The 18144-nt window shown below is 48.8% G+C and overlaps 1 protein-coding gene across 1 annotated transcript; it reads right to left on the bottom strand.

Annotated features, from left to right (window-relative positions):
• Positions 1-1518: 1518 nt before the first annotated feature.
• On the bottom strand, positions 1519-17321 carry FMOD (fibromodulin). The gene is made up of 3 exons (XM_038749252.1): positions 17290-17321; positions 13059-14039; positions 1519-2181 (listed from the first exon to the last, which is right to left on the bottom strand). Exons 2-3 carry the CDS (start codon positions 14023-14025, stop codon positions 2030-2032), a joined length of 1119 nt encoding a protein of 372 aa, XP_038605180.1. The 5' UTR covers positions 14026-14039; positions 17290-17321; the 3' UTR covers positions 1519-2029.
• Between the last annotated feature and the right edge of the window lie 823 nt (positions 17322-18144).

The raw sequence follows: 18144 nt of genomic DNA, 5'->3' as shown, positions 1-18144 counted from the left end.
GCAGGCACAGAGACTCCCGAAGGGAATTGTTTGCTTGGGTGCAACAAGTTCAGTCTGTCTTGCATTCTGCTGTCTTCACCCAGAGAGAAGACCCCCCACTCCATTCCGCAGTGCTGACTGCCTGTCTGTCTCCTTTTTTTGTGGTCTTAATGTTTGCCAAGCCACCTGAGTCAAAGGAGGCTCGCTAGGGCAAGGCACAGAACACCTGCCATTTGGAGTTTTGGACAGCATCAGACTACTCGTGACCCTGATACTTCTTCTGCCCAGGATTTCTGGACGAGTCCTTTGATGTCCAGTGACTGGATGAAGCTCCCGGTGGGAGAGAGACATCAGGGGGAGGGGTTTTTGAGAATTGGTGCCATTTTCTGTGGTGTCAGGGAGTGGGCGAACACAGAGGTGGGGAAGAAATGGAGCTCATCAGCTGGCCATCGTTTCTTTCCTCACTCTCAGAAAAGGGTTGCCTACAATGTGGGCAAGTGCCTGGATTTCCGCTGGAGTAGCCCAACACTGAGGGCGGGGCGCCATGGTGATGCTGCCTAGGTTCAGAAACTTGTCCAAGCGCAAGTGTTGGATCTGAAGGGCATAGAGTGCTGGGAGAAACTTTGGAATGTGGTGGGTGGAATGAGAGGACAGGAAGTGAGGTTGAGGGACCCAACCGTCTCCTGGGCTCAGTCCATTCAGGTTAGATTTCCCTGGGGTTGGATCTCTCAGGGTTGGGAAACTAGACTAGGTGAGCACCCAGAGAGGAATTTGACTGGAGGGAAATTCACTGCCCTGGTCTTAATTCTTGGGGAGTGGCTATTGTGTAAGCTTAGGAGGGCCCAGAGGGGCTCTATGGCTTTTTTGTTGTCCTTCCAGAAACTGCTTCTTTCTGCCTCTTGGACCTAATGCCTCTGAGAACTGGATGGGTGGAGAGGGGTAGGAGAGGTAGGAAACTCAAAAACAAACCTATCCATCAGAGTTGTGAATGACTTGGGTGACACACTGATGCTGCTTTCTCATTTTAGCCTTCTGGTACCAGAAGACAATTTACCTGCCTGGGGTGCTTTCAGGGGGAAAACTATTTCTCCTACTCCTTTTGAAAGACCCTGTGCTCAGAGTGAAAGAAGTATAAATGAGCTTAAACTGCAGCAGGGAAGATTAAAGTCAGACCCAAGGAGCTACCCATCCCAAGAACTTCCTGGTTAAAATAAAACTTGAGTAAGTATTGACCAAAGGACTGTCCTTTGAGGCAGTCCTCAGAAGCTCTTGTGGAGTAGTTGGAAGAGTAGTTGAAAAGGGAGGAACTGTGTAAGGTGGAGGGTCACGTAGACTAGGAGGTGTATTCTGATGGAGCAAAATTGGGAGTTTGGAAGTATGTGCAGGCCTCCCGGTCAAATTGGGGAGGGAACATCAAAGTCTTTACATCACCCAGGAATCTTAGGGAGGTTGTGAAATACAGCTGACTGTCACAAGGGACCATTGGCAGAAAAATATCAGGGAAGATTGATAAGAGTGGAAGGATTCCCCTCAGGCAGGCCAATTATCCTGGTGTCAGGCCATAGAGAGTAGCTTGGAGGGAGATGTGGAGTGGACGCTATTGGGAGCTGGTGAGAGCCTGTGTGAGAGCACTTTGGGGAAGGGCTTCAGGGAGCAGTAAAAAGCAGAATTTAGTGATGGACTGTTCTGCCCCTAAGCCACTCACCTCTCCAGAAAAGGGCAGGCTACTGGTGAGTCTCCAGGCCTGAATTCTCTCTGGGATGGCTTGTTTCTCTTGACTGGTCCCTAGGACTTGGGGTTGCACAACTGGATTGAACAGTTGGGGGAGGAACATGCAGTCAATAGGAAGAGAGATTGTAGGGAGGGGCTTGGGAATCCACTGGGGCCTAATCCTGCAAAAGCCAAAACCATATCAAGCTAGAGGGGTTAGGACTGGGGAGACCTTCCCCACAGTAAACGCTGGGGCTTTCCAGCCCAGATCATCCAGCCGGGTTCCCCCCTACCCCCACCCAGTTCCCTGAGGCAGAGGCGGCCCCGGGGTGGGGCAGACTCAGAACTCAATGACACTGGCGAGGCGGAGGCAGAGGGGCGCGTCAACGGGCAAGGCATTGCGCTTGATTTCGTTGCCATCCAGTCGCAGCACCTGAAGCTTGGAGAAATTCATGACATCCACCACGGTGCAGAAGCTGCTGATGGAGAACTCTGTAAGGGAAAGAGAGAGAGAAGGAGCCAAGCTCCGAAGTTAGGAATTGGAGGCAAAGACCAGAATTCCTCTAGACTGTGAGCTCGTTGTGGGCGGGGAATGCGTCCGTTTTTTGTTGTACTCTCCCGAGTGCTTACTACCATGCTTTGTGCACAGTAAGCCCCCAGTAAATACAATTGAATGAAGAAATAAATTTCAGGTTGGGAGAAATTCAGATTCCGGCCTCAAACCGACATAGTTTAGAGTCATTCACTGGTATGGGGTTTGGGGGCTGGATCTCTTGAAGACTCAGTTCTCAAATTAAATTCACTTCTATTATTCTATCCCAATCCAGTTAGGAGCCATTTAGATGGGAGAGGATATATTAAGGGACTTTGCAGAAATAAATTGGATCCCTTGCAGCGGTGGCAACAGATCTCCAGAGAAAGTTATGATGCAACCTCTCTGCCACTTATTCCAGTGTCCACCCAATCTCCTAGCCAAGAAGTTCTTCCTTTTGTCTAACTTGAGCCTCTCTTGCTGTAGTTTGTTTATCCTTCTGTCTTGATTTGTCCTCTGTGGAGCTTGAGAAGAGCTGCTCTTCAGCCTCTATGTGAAAACCCTCTCTCCTTTTATTCAGATTATTTCTCAGTCCCCTTCCACCCATAAGTGAATTTCACCATTGGCCTGGGGTGGGGGTGGGGTGTCTTCTTCAAACTTTCAGAACAACCATATGCTTATCAGTCTATGGTCCTTTTTTTTTTCCCCTGCCTGTCAAAGTAATCTGAGTGTGTGTTGGAGAACCTGCGCTAAAGTAAACTCAAGAACAGTGCTAAGCGCTTAGCACTTTTCTGCACACAGTAAGCTCACAGTAAATACCACTGATTAATTAAATCTTATCAGGTCCCTTACCTCAACAGCTTTAATTTTCCCCTGGTAGCCTATTTGATTTACTATTGAGAGCATCCAGGCTGTGATTGATGATGATGATGATGATGATGATGATAATGATAATAATAGTTGTGGTATTTGTTAAGCCCTTACTTTGTGCCAGGCACTGTTCTAAGTACTGTGGCAGATACAAGATACAAGAAAATCCGGTTGGACACAGTCCCTGGCCCACTTGGGGCTCACAGTCTAAATCATCATTTTACAGATGAGGCAACTGAGGCACAGAGAAGTGAAGTGACTTGCCCAAGGTCACACAACAGACAAGTTGCAGAGCCGGGATTAGAACCCAGGTCCTTCTGATACCCAGGTTCTAGCCACTAGACCATGCTGCTTCTCTAGATTGCTGGATTAGTCACCTGGAAGGTAAGCCTAGGGAGTCTGGTTGGCCAGTTGTACAGTTTTCCAAAAGGCATACAATTAACTGATTGATAGACAGTCTTTTTTTATGGTCTTTGTTAAGCACATGCTATGTGTCAAATACTGTTCTAAGCATTGGGGTTGATACGAGTGAATTAGGTTGAACGCAATCCCTGTCCCGCATGGGGCTCACAGTCTAAGTAGGAGGGAAAGCAGGAGAACTAAGGCACAGAGAAGTTAAGTGATTTGCCCAAGGTCACACAGCAACCATTTGGCAGAGCTGGGATTAGAACCCAGGTCCTCTGACTCCCAGCCCCGGGCTTTTTCCACTAGGCCACACTGCTTCAAGTCCTCAGCTGCTTCAAATTTTCAGCTGGTCTTTCTCCTGTCTGATTCCAATATGGTGCCACACACTTCTGAGACCATTAGAAAAAAATTCTGCCCTAAGTCTTCCTCCATTGAAGTCCCTGACACCGAGTCCTGTGGCTCAGATATGGTGGCAAAGTTCATATAGACTAGGGTGGGCAATGTCAAAGCCCTGAGCTATTGGGGCGTTCAGGGTTCCTCCAGAAGGCCATGGAATTTTTTTGCAAAATGGTGGCTATGACATTGTCATGTTCCACCATGTGCCTTGCATAGTATGTGTGATGTCGGCTGTGTCTCCGTGTCTGGTATTGGGGGGCCCACCAGGGACCCCCTACAATGAGCATTGCAGAGCACTGGATTGTGTGTGTGGAGGGTAGTTAAGATTTAGGATGTGCTGGTGAAAGGACCCAGGTCATCCTTGAGATAAAGCCTCCGATTAGTCTCTTTTGGGGAGACCCCTCAGGGGAGGGCTTTAGTTACCAGACAGAGAGAGGCAGTTCCTTCCCCTATCCTTCCTTTATCCTATCTAATCCCAGCTCAGCCACTTGTCTGCTGTGTGGCTTTGGAAAGCCGCTTGACTTCTTTGTGCCTCAATTCCCTCATCTGTAAAACGAAAATTAAGACTGCGAGCCCTCTGCGGTTCAGGGACTATGTCCAATACAATTTGCTTGTATCCGCCCCAGTGCTTAGTACAGTGCCTGGCACATAATAAGGATTTAACAAATACCATCATTATTATTAATTTTATTATTACTAATATGAGTCGCTAGGGAGTGGAAGAGTTTCAGTTCACAGCAACTGCATGTTGCTGGTAAACTCCCCAACTGGTAAAGCCCAGTTGGGGAGTGGGAAACGGGGCAGATTCAGAACAGAAATCCGCTTTGCCTTCTCACCTTGCCTTCCACTGCCAGTTAGGGATAGTGGCAGGAAACTGGAGCACGGCGAATGTGACTGGGCCCAGAGATACATGTTTTTGAAGCATAAGAGTTTAGAGACAAAAAAATAAGGGGGAAAAAAAATCAATTTTGCCTTTTGTTAACTTGAATTCTGCTGCAGGAGAGAATGGAGAGACTCGGGCCATAATAAAGCAAAAGGGACAACGACCTGGAAGACAAAGGAATCCACAGCTTGGCAGGGATCCCAAGAGCTCACCCTTTCCTTTCCCCTGCTTAGCAAGGTTTCATCTAAGATGGGCCATGAGAATAGCTGTCTATTCTTGTTTTGAAAGAATGGGAAGCAGTGCGGTCTAGTGGAAAGAATATAGGCCTGGGAGCCAGAAGACCTGAGTTCTAACTCTGGCTCTGCCACTTTTCTGCTATGTGACACTGGGCAAGTCACTTCACTTCTCTGTGCCTTAGCGTGGCTTAGGAGAAAGAGCATAGGCTTGGGAGTCAGAGATCGTGGGGTCTAATCCCAGCTCCATCACTTATCAGCTGTGTGACTTTGGGCAAATCACTTAAATCCTCTGTGCCTCAGTTACCTCATCTGTAAAATGAGGACTAAGACTGTGATCCCCACGTGGGACAACCTGATCACCTTGTATCTACCCCAGAGCTTAGAACAGTGCTTGGCACGTGGTAAGTGATTAACAAATGCCTTCATTTTTTTTTCCTCATCTGCGAATTGGGATTCATTCATTCATTCATTCAATCGTATTTATTGAGTGTGCTTACTGTGTGCAGAGCACTGTACTAAGCACTTGGAAAGTACAAGTTGGCAACGTATAGAGACGGTCCTTACCCAACAGTGGGCTCACAGTCTAGAAGGGGGAGACAGACAACAAAACATATTAACAAAATAAAATAAATAGAATAAATATGTACAAGTAAAATAAATGAATAAATAGAGTAATAAATATGTACAAACATATATACATATATACAGGTGCTGTTCTCACTCCTATGTAGACTGTGTGCCCCATTTGGGACCTGATCGTCTTGTATTTACCCCAGTGCTTAGTAAAGTGCTTGGCATGTAGTAAGCAGCATGGCTCAGTGGAAAGAGCATGGGCTTTGGAGTCAGAGGTCGTGGGTTCAAATCCCAGCTCCATCAATTGTCAGCTGTGTGACTTTGGGCAAGTCACTTCACTTCTCTGTGCCTCAGTTCCCTCATCTGTAACATGGGGATTAAGACTGTGAGCCCCCCCATGGGACAACCTGATCACCTTGTAAACCCCCCAGTGCTTAGAACAGTGCTTTGCACATAGTAAGTGCTTAATAAATGCCATCATTGCTAAATACTATTAATGATAAGAACAATAATAATATTAAAAACTCAATTGTTTTTAGTGAGAGTATTCTTTTGGACACCTAACTTAATAATAATGGTATTTGCTCATTCATTCATTCATTCAATCATATTTATTGAGCGCTTACTGTGTGCAGAGCACAGTACTAAGCACTTGGGAAGTACAAGTTGGCAATATATAGAGACGGTCCCTACCCAACAACGACTTGTTAACGACTATGTGCCAGGCACTGTACTAAGCACTAGGGTGGATACAAGCAAATCGGGGCTCACAGTTTTAATACCCATTTTGCAGATGAGGTAACTGAGGCACAGAGACGTTAAGTGACTTACCCAAGGTCATACAGCAGACAAGTGGCAGAGCTAGAATTAGAACCCAGCCATTCCCCCTCACCTGGCCCTTAGCAGGCCTAGAAAACACTTGCTCCCTATAAGTGGCAGCCCAGGCCCTTCCCCTGGATCATTTAATGGCTCTGTCTGCACTGAAATTGTAGCTGCTAGTGATCTGTCCTAAAAAAAATAATAAAGCCCCAAACTCTTCATGGCCTTCTTAGAAAGCATGAAGGGTTTGAAAAGGTCATCAGCACAGCTTATGCTGAAAAGCTGCTCCTAGTCCTCACATCTTAAAAAGGTAGGAGGGAGAGCTGAGAAAACCGCCATTGATGTTCTGATCCAGGCATCAGTCCTGCCTGCGCTTCCAAGCAAAGGGAGCCACATCGGCAGTTTCCTTCCCTTAAAGCAGGCTGCTGCCTCGGGGCCTGTTTAATCTGCTCAGGGAGTCCTCTGGTCTGTGAGGATGATGGAACGTGTTGGACACCGAGCCGATTAGGAGGCTTCAACCAGGTAGTGGGAGGTTCCTCCTTCACAAAAGGCTCCTTCGGGTTGTGAGACGGTGGCTACGTCTTCCGAGAGAGGTGGAGGACCCAAAAGGGCGGCACGGAAAACAACTTAAGGATTGGAAAATGAGGCACGGGAAGGGTGCCTCTAGAGGCTTCGAGTCTCTGGAGGGTTAATGTGCTCCGCTCTGCCATAACTTGTGCTTTCTCTTGGCATTTTGCCTAGAACTCTGTTAGGGAATTGGGGATTGTTCTTCCTTGAAGGCGAGCCTGTGAGGGAACAACAGGCCACTTTATCAGACCTGTTGTTGTTATCCTTAGTGGATAGAGCATGGACCTAGCAGTCAGAAGGGCCCAGGTTCTAATCCCGGCTCCGCCACTTGTCTGCTGTGTGACCTTGGGCAAGTCATTTCCCATGAAGCAGCATGGCTCAGTGGCAAGAGCCCAGGCTTGGGAGTCAGAGGTCGTGGGTTCTAATCCCGGCTCTGCCACTTGTCAGCTGTGTGACTTTGGGCAAGTCACTTCTCTGTGCCTCAGTTCCCTCATCTGTAAAATGGGGATTAAGACTGTGAGCCCCACGTGGGACAACCTTGATTACCTTGTATCCTCCCCACCCCGCCCCAGCACTTAGAACAGTTCTTGGCACATAGTAAGCACTTAGCAAATACCAACATTATTTCAGTTCTCTGGATCTCAGCTACCTCATCTGTAAAATGGGGATTAAGACTATGAGCCCCATACAGAACAAGGACTGCGTCCAACCCGATTAGCTTGTCTCTATCCCAGTGCTTAGAAAACACCTGGCACATAGCAAGCACTTAACAAATACCATTAAAAAAAAAAAGGAAGGGGCAGGTGTCCTCTCCGCTATTGACAGCTAGGGAAAATGGACCAGAGAAACTGCAATTTGATTTAAGGAGGACTTCCTGATAAGGGCTAAGTGGTGTCTTTCTCCTTCCCTGAAGGCCTCAGAATCCCCCTGCAACGTTTCAGGGGCAGGTTTTTAAAACAATTATGGTATTCACTGAGCGCTTACTATGTGCCAGGCAGTGTAGTAAGTGCTGGGGCAGATACGAGTTGATCAGGTTGATCACCTAGGGTTCACAGTCTTAATCCCCATTTTACAGATGAGGTAAATAAGAACTAGAGAAGTGAAGTGACTTGCCCAGGGTCACACAGCAGATGGGGATTAGAACCATCCTTCTGACTCGCAGGCCCGTGCTCCACTAGGGTATGCTGCTTCACTGATTCCCTGCAGCAGGGGGATGGACTAAATGACTTTGGAAGAGTCCTCCTTGCTCTAAGTGGCTGGATCGAAAGGGTTAGGCCAAGGTCCCTGGGAGGCTGAGAAGGGGAGGAGCGGTTGTTTTGTGGGACCCATCCTCTCCCGGACTGCTGCAGAGGAGTGGAATGGATGTAATTACCAAGGTTATCAGGGAACTGGGAACAGGATGAGAGGGTGGATCCTTGAGGAAGTAATATTCTGATCCTCCACTCCTCCCTTTCTATCCCCTGTAGTGGGTGGGCAGTGATGTGCTCAAAAGTAGGAAAGGAAACAAGGATCTGAGCAAAAGAACCGAATCTGAGCAAGTTGCAGGGACTGAAGGTTTACCCCAAACCATCTGGGCCAAAGCTCAAGACTCAGCAATAGACTCTCTGTCCTGTATCTTTGGCCCCTACAGTAGGAATGTCTGTAAGGATGCCCAGACAGTCCGCTAGTGACCTGGCTCTTAACTGAGTGTTTATGTGTGTGTGTGCGTGCGTGCGTGTGTGTGTGTATATGTATACCCTGTGTGCACACGTGGGCATCTATACACAGTGCATACATATATGACTAGCTGGCACTATGGGCTTGTCTGGTGGCCTTTAAGACTGATGATGAATAAGACAGGGAGGTAGCAGGAAGGCGCTTCCATAGCCCAGATCAAACACTGACATAAGTCTTTCCAAATTCCTTACGGTCCACCCGCCCTGCTCCAATGGATTTGAAGGTTTAAGAATAACATTCCAAGCTGCGTACCCCGCCCTGTGCCAAGTTGGAAAAACTGAAGGAGATACTTATGGAAGAGGGAGGGGGAGAGGAGAAGAACCGTCCATCACCCCTGCTCATGGCCTTCTGCTCCTTTGCCTTTTTCCAGCTCTTCTCACAGGGAGGAGAGCAGCTGGAATCACCGTGTTCCCCTTACCTACTCCCTGCAGAAGCCAAATGTCAGGTTTGGTCCAACCAGGACCACTGTTGAGCAAGTCCTTCTGGACTATGTTTGTCCGGCTTTGGGCCTGAGTTAATACTGGGGCTGGGGGTTTGATCAAGGGGTGTCCATTAGGGTCTGGGGCTGGGCTCCACAGAGGAATGGTTTCAAAACAGTTTGAACTGGGTGAGAAGGGTAGAAGGAGCCTGGGATTTTGGTCTCAGCTCCTCCACAGATCATTATTATTATTATAATAATGGTATTCGTTAAGCACTTCTTATGTGTCAAGCACTGGTCTAAGTACTGCAATAGGTCAGACACAGTCCCTGTCTCAGATGGGGCTCACAGTCTTAGTAGGAGGGTGAACAGCTATTGGATCCCCATTTCTACAGTTGATGAAACTGAGTCACAGAGAAGTGAAGTGACTTGCTCAACTTCCTCTAACTCTTAGGCCTGGGCTCTTTCCACTACACCACCCTCCTTCTTGAAGTGTATGATTAAGCTCATTCTGATCTGGGAATGTGTCTGTTTATTGTTATATTGTATTCTCCCAAGCACTTAGTACAGTGTTCTGCACACGATAAGTGCTCAATAAATACGACTGAACAAGTACCCGTCCCTCACTGGACCTGAGTTACTTCTCTGTATGGGGATGAGAAGCATCTACCCCAGCCTCAAGGTGAAGTTGGGAGGGAAAAGGAGCTAGGATTTAGCCTGAAGAAGGGGGGGCTGTGGGGAGGAATTTCATTCCGAAGAAGTAGTAAATCGATAAGGCCAAGAAACGGGGAAATGGGTTTCAATTGCAGCAGGAGGGATTCGGGTGGTATTTAGGATTATTTATGTTAGACATGAGGAAGGGCTTCTTTGGGAGGCTCCAGAAATCATGACCAAGGGTCTCTTCTTTAGAGATTTTTAAGAAAGGGGGTGATCCAATGTCTGACTGGGTTGGGGTAGTTCAGTCTTGCCTGAGAGGTGGAGGGATGATAGAAGGAGGCTCTAGATCTGTGGATGACAAATAACTTCCAGATTTTCTGTCCTCCCAATGCCTCATTATTACCACTTTTTTCAGGCCTCTCATCCAGTGTGGTAAAAATATAAATTAGAGTAGGTGGCAGTTGTGCAACGAGGACTGTTCCGTGGGTAAATACAGTACCCTGTGTGCCAAATTTGTTGTCGACCATAAAGTCTTAGAGAAAAGCTTCTTAGGAACAAGAAGATCCAGCAGTGTTGGAGGAGAGGCTTTGAAACTTGGCAAGACATTTCTCGGAAATGCCGATCTGGGATTTGCGCCCTAAACCAAAAGCCTCCTCGTACCGCCTGGCTTGCAGAGGAGGGGGATTGAGAGATACTAGGGAACCCTAGTGTGAATTTCCTTATACGGCTCTAGAGCGCATTTCCAGCTAAGTCATTGCCCAGCTAACCAGACAAATTCGAGCATTGCCTGATCCTGTCCTGTTGGCAGCTGGGAAGGTGAGAAATTGGAGTGAGGCAGTCCTGCTGCCCCCTCCATTTTTAGGGGGCCACCGAACAAACCCGAAACATCCCATCTGTTTGGGGTCCCAGCCTGGTGAGAAGCCCTCTCTTTCCTTTTGCTGCCTTTCCCTTTCTCTCCCCTTTCCTGACTTTATGAGGTCTTCCTTCTGTGGGTTCCCTCCCTGGGAGTTGTTGTGGGGAAGGAGGGAAGCAGGGAGTCTCCCCTTCCTCTCACAGTTGCACATAGTCTGTCCTGGCTTTCGTCTCCCTCTCTTCTTCCTGCCCCTGCATAGTGCCCCATGCCCCTGCTGCTGCCTGCTGCTCTGGTTAGAACAGAGCGGCACCAGAAGTGTCCCAGCTGAGGAAAAATAATAATAGTATTTGTTAAGCGCTTACTATGTGTCGAGCACTGTTCTAAGTGCTGGGGTAGATACAAGCTAATCAGGTTGGACACAGTCCCTGTCCCACTTTGGGGCTCATGGCTTTAATTCCCCTTTTACAGATGAGGTAACTGAGGTACAGAGAAGTTAAGTGACTTGCCTAACAAGCACTTGGTACAGTGCTCTGCACACAGTAAGCGCTCAATAAATATGATTGAATGAATGAATGAACAACAGACAAGGGGCAGAGCTGGAATTAGAACCCAGGTCCTTCTGGCTCCTAGGCCCGTGATCTGTTCTCTAGGCCATGCTGGAATCATTTCTCCCCCCCGGAGTCCCCTAGAGATGAGGGTCCTGAGGTAGTAGTAGCTACCCCCATGCCCCCCATCTTTCTGGTTTATTGGCCTCTTCTGCCTGGCTCTCTCCCTTCTGCTCATTAACTGCCCATCCCAGATAATAATAATAATAATGATGGCATTTGTTAAGCACTTACTATGTGCCAAGCACTGTTCTAAGCACTGGGGTGATCAGGTTGTCCCAAGGGGGGCTCACAGTCTTAATCCCCATTTTACAGATGAGGTGACTGAGGCACAGAGAAGTTAAGTGACTCACCCAAAGTCACATGGCTGGCAAGTGGTGGAGCCGGGATTTGAACCCATGACCTCTGACTCCCAAGCCATGCTCTTTCCACTGAGCCACACTGATCCACCTCAGCGCTGGGGGAAGGAGGAGAGATTCGGAAGGGCTGGAGAACAGTCAGCCTGATGGCCTATACTCTTCCTCCTCCCTCCCAGCAGGCTGCACCTTCAAAGCCCTTAGCCAAGGGCAACTAATGCATCATCTTCTTCAGGAGGGATAAGGGGACATTTGGTATAACCTGCCTGGAGACAGGAGATTAGACTAGAAGACCTCTGAGTTTCCTTCCAGATTTAGGATTATTTTATGGTTTTGTACTGGAGACAAACAAGGCAATTGGCTGAATGATTTCAGTAGGATAAAATCCAATCTATTTTCTGAGCTATTTTTTCTGAGCTCATTGGTTCTCAGAGGGCAGAGATGGCGTCGTTTTTTTAATTAATTGAACCATAGGCAGATAGGCACTTAATGAATTGGACTCAGTTGTTAAGCAGCACTGTAGTGCTTGCAAGGCTGATGAAAAGCCAGGCAGAATCACAAGTGAACCCATCCCCAAGGGAAAAGCAGATTTTCACTGAACTACTGTCTCCCATTTGTGGGCTCTACTGTTGAGGATGCAGGTGGGGAATTTTGAGGGAGCTACAGTGGAGAAATATAAAAGCTGTTCAAGGTTTGGAAAACAGGCCATTTGAAGAAAGAGTATTTAGCCTGAAGAAGACAATACTAGAAGTTCATCTAACATTTCCATTCATATCCACAGGGAGGTTGATATTTAGTGAATATCATCCAACTGTTCTTTATTTTTGATGAAGTCAGCACTTAGAACAGCGCTTTGCACATAGTAAGCGCTGAATAAATGCCATCAAAAAAAAAAAGACAAAATCTGTGGAAATAAATGTACACTGCAGCAGGAGGAATTTAGAGTGTGAGGATATCCTGATGTTCCTAGAGCTGTGCAAAGGGTGTCTGAGGGAGGTTGTTAAAACCTCCTTCCCTGGAGACCTTTCCAAATAGGAAAGATTCCTGTTAATATGTGATAGTTTAACAAGAATTCCTCTGGTGGCACTGGGTTGGACGAGATCACCTTTGGAGGGTTCATTTCAGCGCTTCTTTCTGGAGACTTAGAGCTGTCTCCTTGACTCCAGATATTTTGCTAGTTAAAATTCCAAACATCTTCTCCCTGGACAAGACAGTCTTGGGAAGGAAAGTCAGCTATTGACTGGTCCACCCCATTTTTTTTCCAGCTGGCCCTCTCAGCAGCCACAGGAATTATGCGTAGTTAAATGAATGACATCAGCCCTCCTCTGGCCTACGTCGTTACTCAGCCAGTGACCCCCTTGCCAGTGACCAGGGATGTCTTTCTATTGGACCTCTAGAATGGATGGCCTCGGTCCCTGCGTGCCCCCCAACTCCCGACACTTGAGACCCAATCCCCACTTCCCCAGATCCGACGAAGCCTCACCATTGATCCGGTTGCCTTGGAGATAGAGGTTCTCCAGGTTGGTGCTAACTGGTGGGATCTTCTGCAGCTGGTTGTAGGAGAGGTCGAGCTCGAGGAGACTGCTGGAGTTGAACGTGTTGGAGGAGAGGCCGGCGTTGGTGAGGCTGTTGTGGGACAGCCGTACGTAGAGCAGCTTGGGGGACACCTTGAAGTACGCATCGGGGACCGTGTAGACGTTGTTGTACTCCAGGTAGAGCTGCTCCAGGGCCGATGGCAGCCCGTCGGGTACCTTTCGCAGGTTGTTGTGGCTCAAGTCCACCATAATCAGAGACTTGAGACCCCGCAGGGCCGTCCCCACCTCTTGGATCTCGTTGTGTTGGAGATACAGGGCTGTGAGGTTCTCCAGACCTTCAAAGGCGTTGTTGGGCACCCGCGATATCTTGTTGTGGGCCAGGTGGAACTCTCGGAGAGAGCGAGGTAGGGGACCGGGCACCTTGGTCAGGTTGTTGTGGTCTAGGTAGAGCCTTTCGAGGTGGTGTAACTTGGAGAAGACCTTCTTGCCCACCTTCTCACTGGTTATCTGGTTGCCATGGAGGGCAATCCAGAGCAAGCCTGTGGCATTATCGAAGGCACCCTCCTGGATGGCGGAGATCTGGTTGTTCTGGAAATAGACGTATTTCATGCGGGACGGGACGAAGGGCAGGTACTTGAGGTTGCGGTTGTCACAGTACATGGCCGTAGAGAAGGTCGGGGGGCAGTCACACTCCTGGGGGCAGTCCCGGCTCTCTGGGGCAGGCGGGCTGCCGTAGGGGTAGGCCGGGCCCTCCTCCACGGCATAGGGCTCGTACGGCTCGTAGGGCTCGTAGGGGTCATAGTAGGTGGATTGCTGGCTGCGCAGGTACTGGTACCACCAGTGTGGGTCATCATCATACTGGGCCTGAGAGAATGTGAAGAGTCCAGCCACGATCAGGAGGGTCACCCACTGCATCCTGTCTGCTGTGCCTGGGCAGGGAGAGAGTGGGGCTGTGCATGAGTGACAGAGAACCACCGAATGGAGACAGCAAGTTCATGCTCCAGGTCTCTTCCATCTAGCCCAAACATCATGGAGTCTTTGCTTCTGGGTCTGGGTATTGTGCCCGCCTGCCCCACTATTTCAACCAATCCACTGACGGTATTGACTGAGTGCTTACTATGTGCCTAGCACTGGACCAAGCGCTTGGGACAGGACAGTACAATAGAGTTGGCATTCATTCGTTCAATCGAATTTATTTAGCGTTTACTGTGTGCAAAGCACTGTACTCAGTGCTTAGGAGAGCATGATATAACAGTAAACAGACACATTCCCTGCCTAAAATAAGCTTACAGTCTGGAGACATGGTGGGCATTATCCTTACCCCACAATGAGCTTACAGTCTAGGTGGGGAGAGAGACAAAATTCATTCATTCATTCATTCAATCGTATTTATTGAGCGCTTACTGTGTGCAGAGCACTGTACTAAGCGCTTGGGAAGTACAAGTTGGCAACATGTAGAGACGGTCCCTTCCCAACAGCGGGCTCACAGTCTAGAAGGGTCATGGTCACCTCCTTCAAGAAGCTTTCCCTGTTTTCCCTCACCATTCTTCAGGCAGTCAGCCAGTCAGCCAGAAATATCTGGGATCAATTCCTCCCCCTCAATTCATTCTGGTCACTACTGGGTATCTTGGTAGACATCTTGTCATGGGCAATCTGTTGCCCCTATTGATCTGCGCTTCCTAAAGCCAGACACTGTGGTCAAGGACCCAAGCTCTAAAACCAGGGTTCAGTCCCCTTTGATTGTTCAAGACAGACTTAGTGGCTGACTGGGCAGTTGGGCTTCTTGAATTGTTTGCCCACATCAGTTTGCAGGCTGTCGATCGCCACTGAGTTGACACTATCCTCGGTTTGGGTAGTGGCCAAAGGATGAAGAGCCCAAGGGCTGAGAACCCAATCTGTACCACCAGCACTTCACAGAGCATTGGTAACCTTCCAAATAATTCCACCCAGAGCCAACTTGAGACTCCCTCAAAAATACCCAGCTTAAGAGAGGAGAAAAGTTAAGGGGTGTTGGTCAAATCCATATAACCATTGGACCAATAGAGAGGGGCTGGATTCATGTCAGCCCTCATGTTGCCATGCTTTCCAGACTCTTCTGGCCTCTCCACCGATAGACCTTACAGAAGGGGGATGAGCCAGTTCGGTTATGTGGCTGCCCTTTCCTCTCCACCTACCTGGCTGATGGGAGTGCCCGAGGAATGCCCCGTATGAGCCAGCGGGCACTGAGCACTGGCTCCCGGACTGGAAGACTTTATGCCTGGATCACCCAAGATACAGGGCAGTGGGGCAACATACCGCCTCACTACTCATGACTCTGGCCTGGTCAGGGGCAGGCCTTTGGACAGTCAAGTAGCGTCACTATCTAGGGATGTTTTGAGCGGCACGGAACGGGAGAAGGGGTCATACAGATTAATACTTCAGGTCAAAGCAGCAAACCCCTCCTGACTCCTTCAGTGGGAGCTGGAGAGGGTTAAGGTCATTTATCCTATTTTTCTTCCAGTCTGGTCTTTGCCTGGTTTGAAACCTGTCGGGTTCTGAAAGGTCACTGGACACCTAGATGCCCAGCATTTTGGTTTTAAATACTCAGCTTCCCTGTGCCTCAGGCCCTGCCACCGAATCCCGTGGCTCAGAATCAGCTCCCACTTTTACAGGGACCTGGGAAGGGAACGCAAAGTCTATGTCACTGCCAACATCCACGAGTGCAGAAGTTGGATAATACTCCCGTGGCAGACAATCTTCAAGCCTCCAAAGTCTCCCCCTGACCCAAGGAGAACCAAGCCCAAATCTCTCTGCATGGGGGCAGAGATTGGCTTCATGGCCAATCTATTGACCAAAAAATGCAGTGGGCCTATCACTCATTAGCTGAAGAATGGGCACAAACCAGTAGAAGCTTATATGACTGGTGGCCAGAGAGAGGGATCCCTCCCTCCCCACCCAGATCTCCTTCTGGGCCCGGCTCCGGCCAGGTTCTCAGGGTCTGGTCCACTGAGGCCCAAGGTTGCAGCAGCCGAAGAGCTGGACCGACAGGGAGCTTCAGACAAAGAGCCCTCAGTATTCCTCCAGGCCAGACACGGCAGCATCCCAGCCTAGGCGCACTGCCTGGCCCGCAGCTCAGCCCGGAAGAAAAGAGGGATTGAAGTGCCAGGTGCCAACTCCTCACTTTCCATGCCCGCTTGCTTCACGACCCACAGGAATGAGGAGGCTGCTCTCTGCTCCCTGTGCTCAAGGCCCAGATGTTTGGCACAGGGAGCATCTCCTGGCTCCCTCCCCTGAACCAGGCAAGGGACTGCTGGGTTAGAAGACCCCCTCCCCCTTAAAGGAGCAGTGCCCCTGGACTGGGCACCCGGCAAACTCTCCTTTCTCAGGTTGTGTGTGGATTCCACAAGGGCTTTTGTGGGGAGTTGTTCTGTGGTGCAAGCGGAGGGAGATTTACCCATAGCAGGGAGCTGTCTCCCACTGAAATACGTGTTTTTTAGGGGAGGGGTATTCTAGGAATCATTACTAAAAAGGAGAAACCCCTGGGATTGGGGCTATGTCATAAAGGGAATTTCTCCCCCTGTTTAATATCCCCTTCCTCCTGGGACACAGATCTTGCTATGTCTATCTGTCACCGAGAGGAGAAGTCAGTCAATCAACCAGTGGTATTTACTGAGCACTTACTGTGTGCAGAGCACTGTACTAGCCACTTCGGAGAGTACTATATACAACCCACCTTCATTTCATCCCGAGAAGGATTGATCACGCCCAGCCCGGAAGCCCCTCTTCAGACCAGGAGAGTCCCTGCCCCCACCCACTTGGGACTGGGGACTGGCCTTCAAGGACGATAGGATGATAGATTCCAGCCCACTCTGTGACAGGTTGCAGAAATACACTGATCCAAGAGGGAGGGAGGGGAGACAAAGCCGGGGAGGTGATTGCATTTTACATACTCTCTGAACATCACTTTACAATCTGGGGACTAGGTACGAGGACTTAACAAACCTCCAAAAAGGAAAACCAAATGAACTTCCAGCAGCAAAACGAAGCTATCATTAACCCTCCCTTCCCACTCCTTTTTTTGCTCTCACAATGACAGGGGTCCAACCCCCTGGCTACCTTGATTACAACCTCCATCCCTCTAGTTTCCCATCCTCTTCTGACCCCAAGGACTTGAAATATTAAGAAATCAATCAGACTTACCTGAAGAGTTGTGTCTTAGAAAAATCTTCCCGGTCGTCTGTCTGATGTCCTGTGTGTGAGTATGTAAGTGTATATGGGTGTGTGTGAATGTATGTCTGGGCGTGGGGGGGGTGGGGGTGCGCGTGCGTGTATTTGTTTTTGTGTGTCCAGTTGCTGGTCAGGAGTATCCGCCCAAAAGCTTAATCAAATATTGTTAACTCAGAAACTGAGAAGGAGCAGAATGGTCTTTCTCAGTGACCTCCTGGGAGTCCCGTAGATGGGGAGTTCACAGCAGAAAGTGAAAAATCCGTCAATCTGCCTGGCTCTATAAAAACCACTTTATTTTCCCTTGCTCTTTCCACTCACTTATCTTCCCTGAAGCGTTGGCAGCCCTGAGTCTGCCTCTGCGGAATGAGTTAGCGGTGTCCCAGAAGTTGTTTGTACAGTCACTTGGGAAGGGCCTGGGTTTCTCATTAGATCCAAAAGGGCCCCAGTCAGGTCCAGCCTCGGGGGCCTTGCCAGGGCAGGGCTATGGGCATTTTAAATCTGAGGAGGAGAGGGAGGGTCTCCACAGGCAACAGATTTGTGTTGAGCACCCAAAGGGTGCAGAATATGGAATTTTTAGTTTCTGTCCCATGTGCTAGATGGTAAGCTCCTTGAGGGCAGGAATCTTGTCTACTAACTCTATTGGACTATAGTGCTCTGCACACAGAAGGCTCTCAATCAACACAAGTTTATTTATTTATTTTACTTGTGCATAGTTATTCTATTTATTTAATTTGGTTTATATGTTTTGTTTTGTTGTCTGTCTCCCCCTTCTAGACTGTGAGCCAGCTGCTGGGTAGGGACCATCTCTATATGTTGCCAACTTGTACT

Source organism: Tachyglossus aculeatus, chromosome 7 (assembly GCF_015852505.1).
Source record: "Tachyglossus aculeatus isolate mTacAcu1 chromosome 7, mTacAcu1.pri, whole genome shotgun sequence".
NCBI classification, from domain to species: Eukaryota; Metazoa; Chordata; class Mammalia; order Monotremata; family Tachyglossidae; genus Tachyglossus; species Tachyglossus aculeatus.
The sequence above is the reverse complement of the archived record's forward strand: the minus strand, read 5'-3'. Positions and strand labels throughout refer to the sequence as shown.

Coding starts and splice junctions, on each gene's coding strand:
- FMOD (XM_038749252.1), bottom strand. CDS start 14,025: ATGCAGTGGGTGACCCTCCTGATCGTGGCTGGACTCTTCACATTCTCT. Junction 2,182..13,058: donor CCAAGGCAACCGGATCAATG/GTGAGGCTTCGT, acceptor TTTCCCTTACAG/AGTTCTCCATCAGCAGCTTC.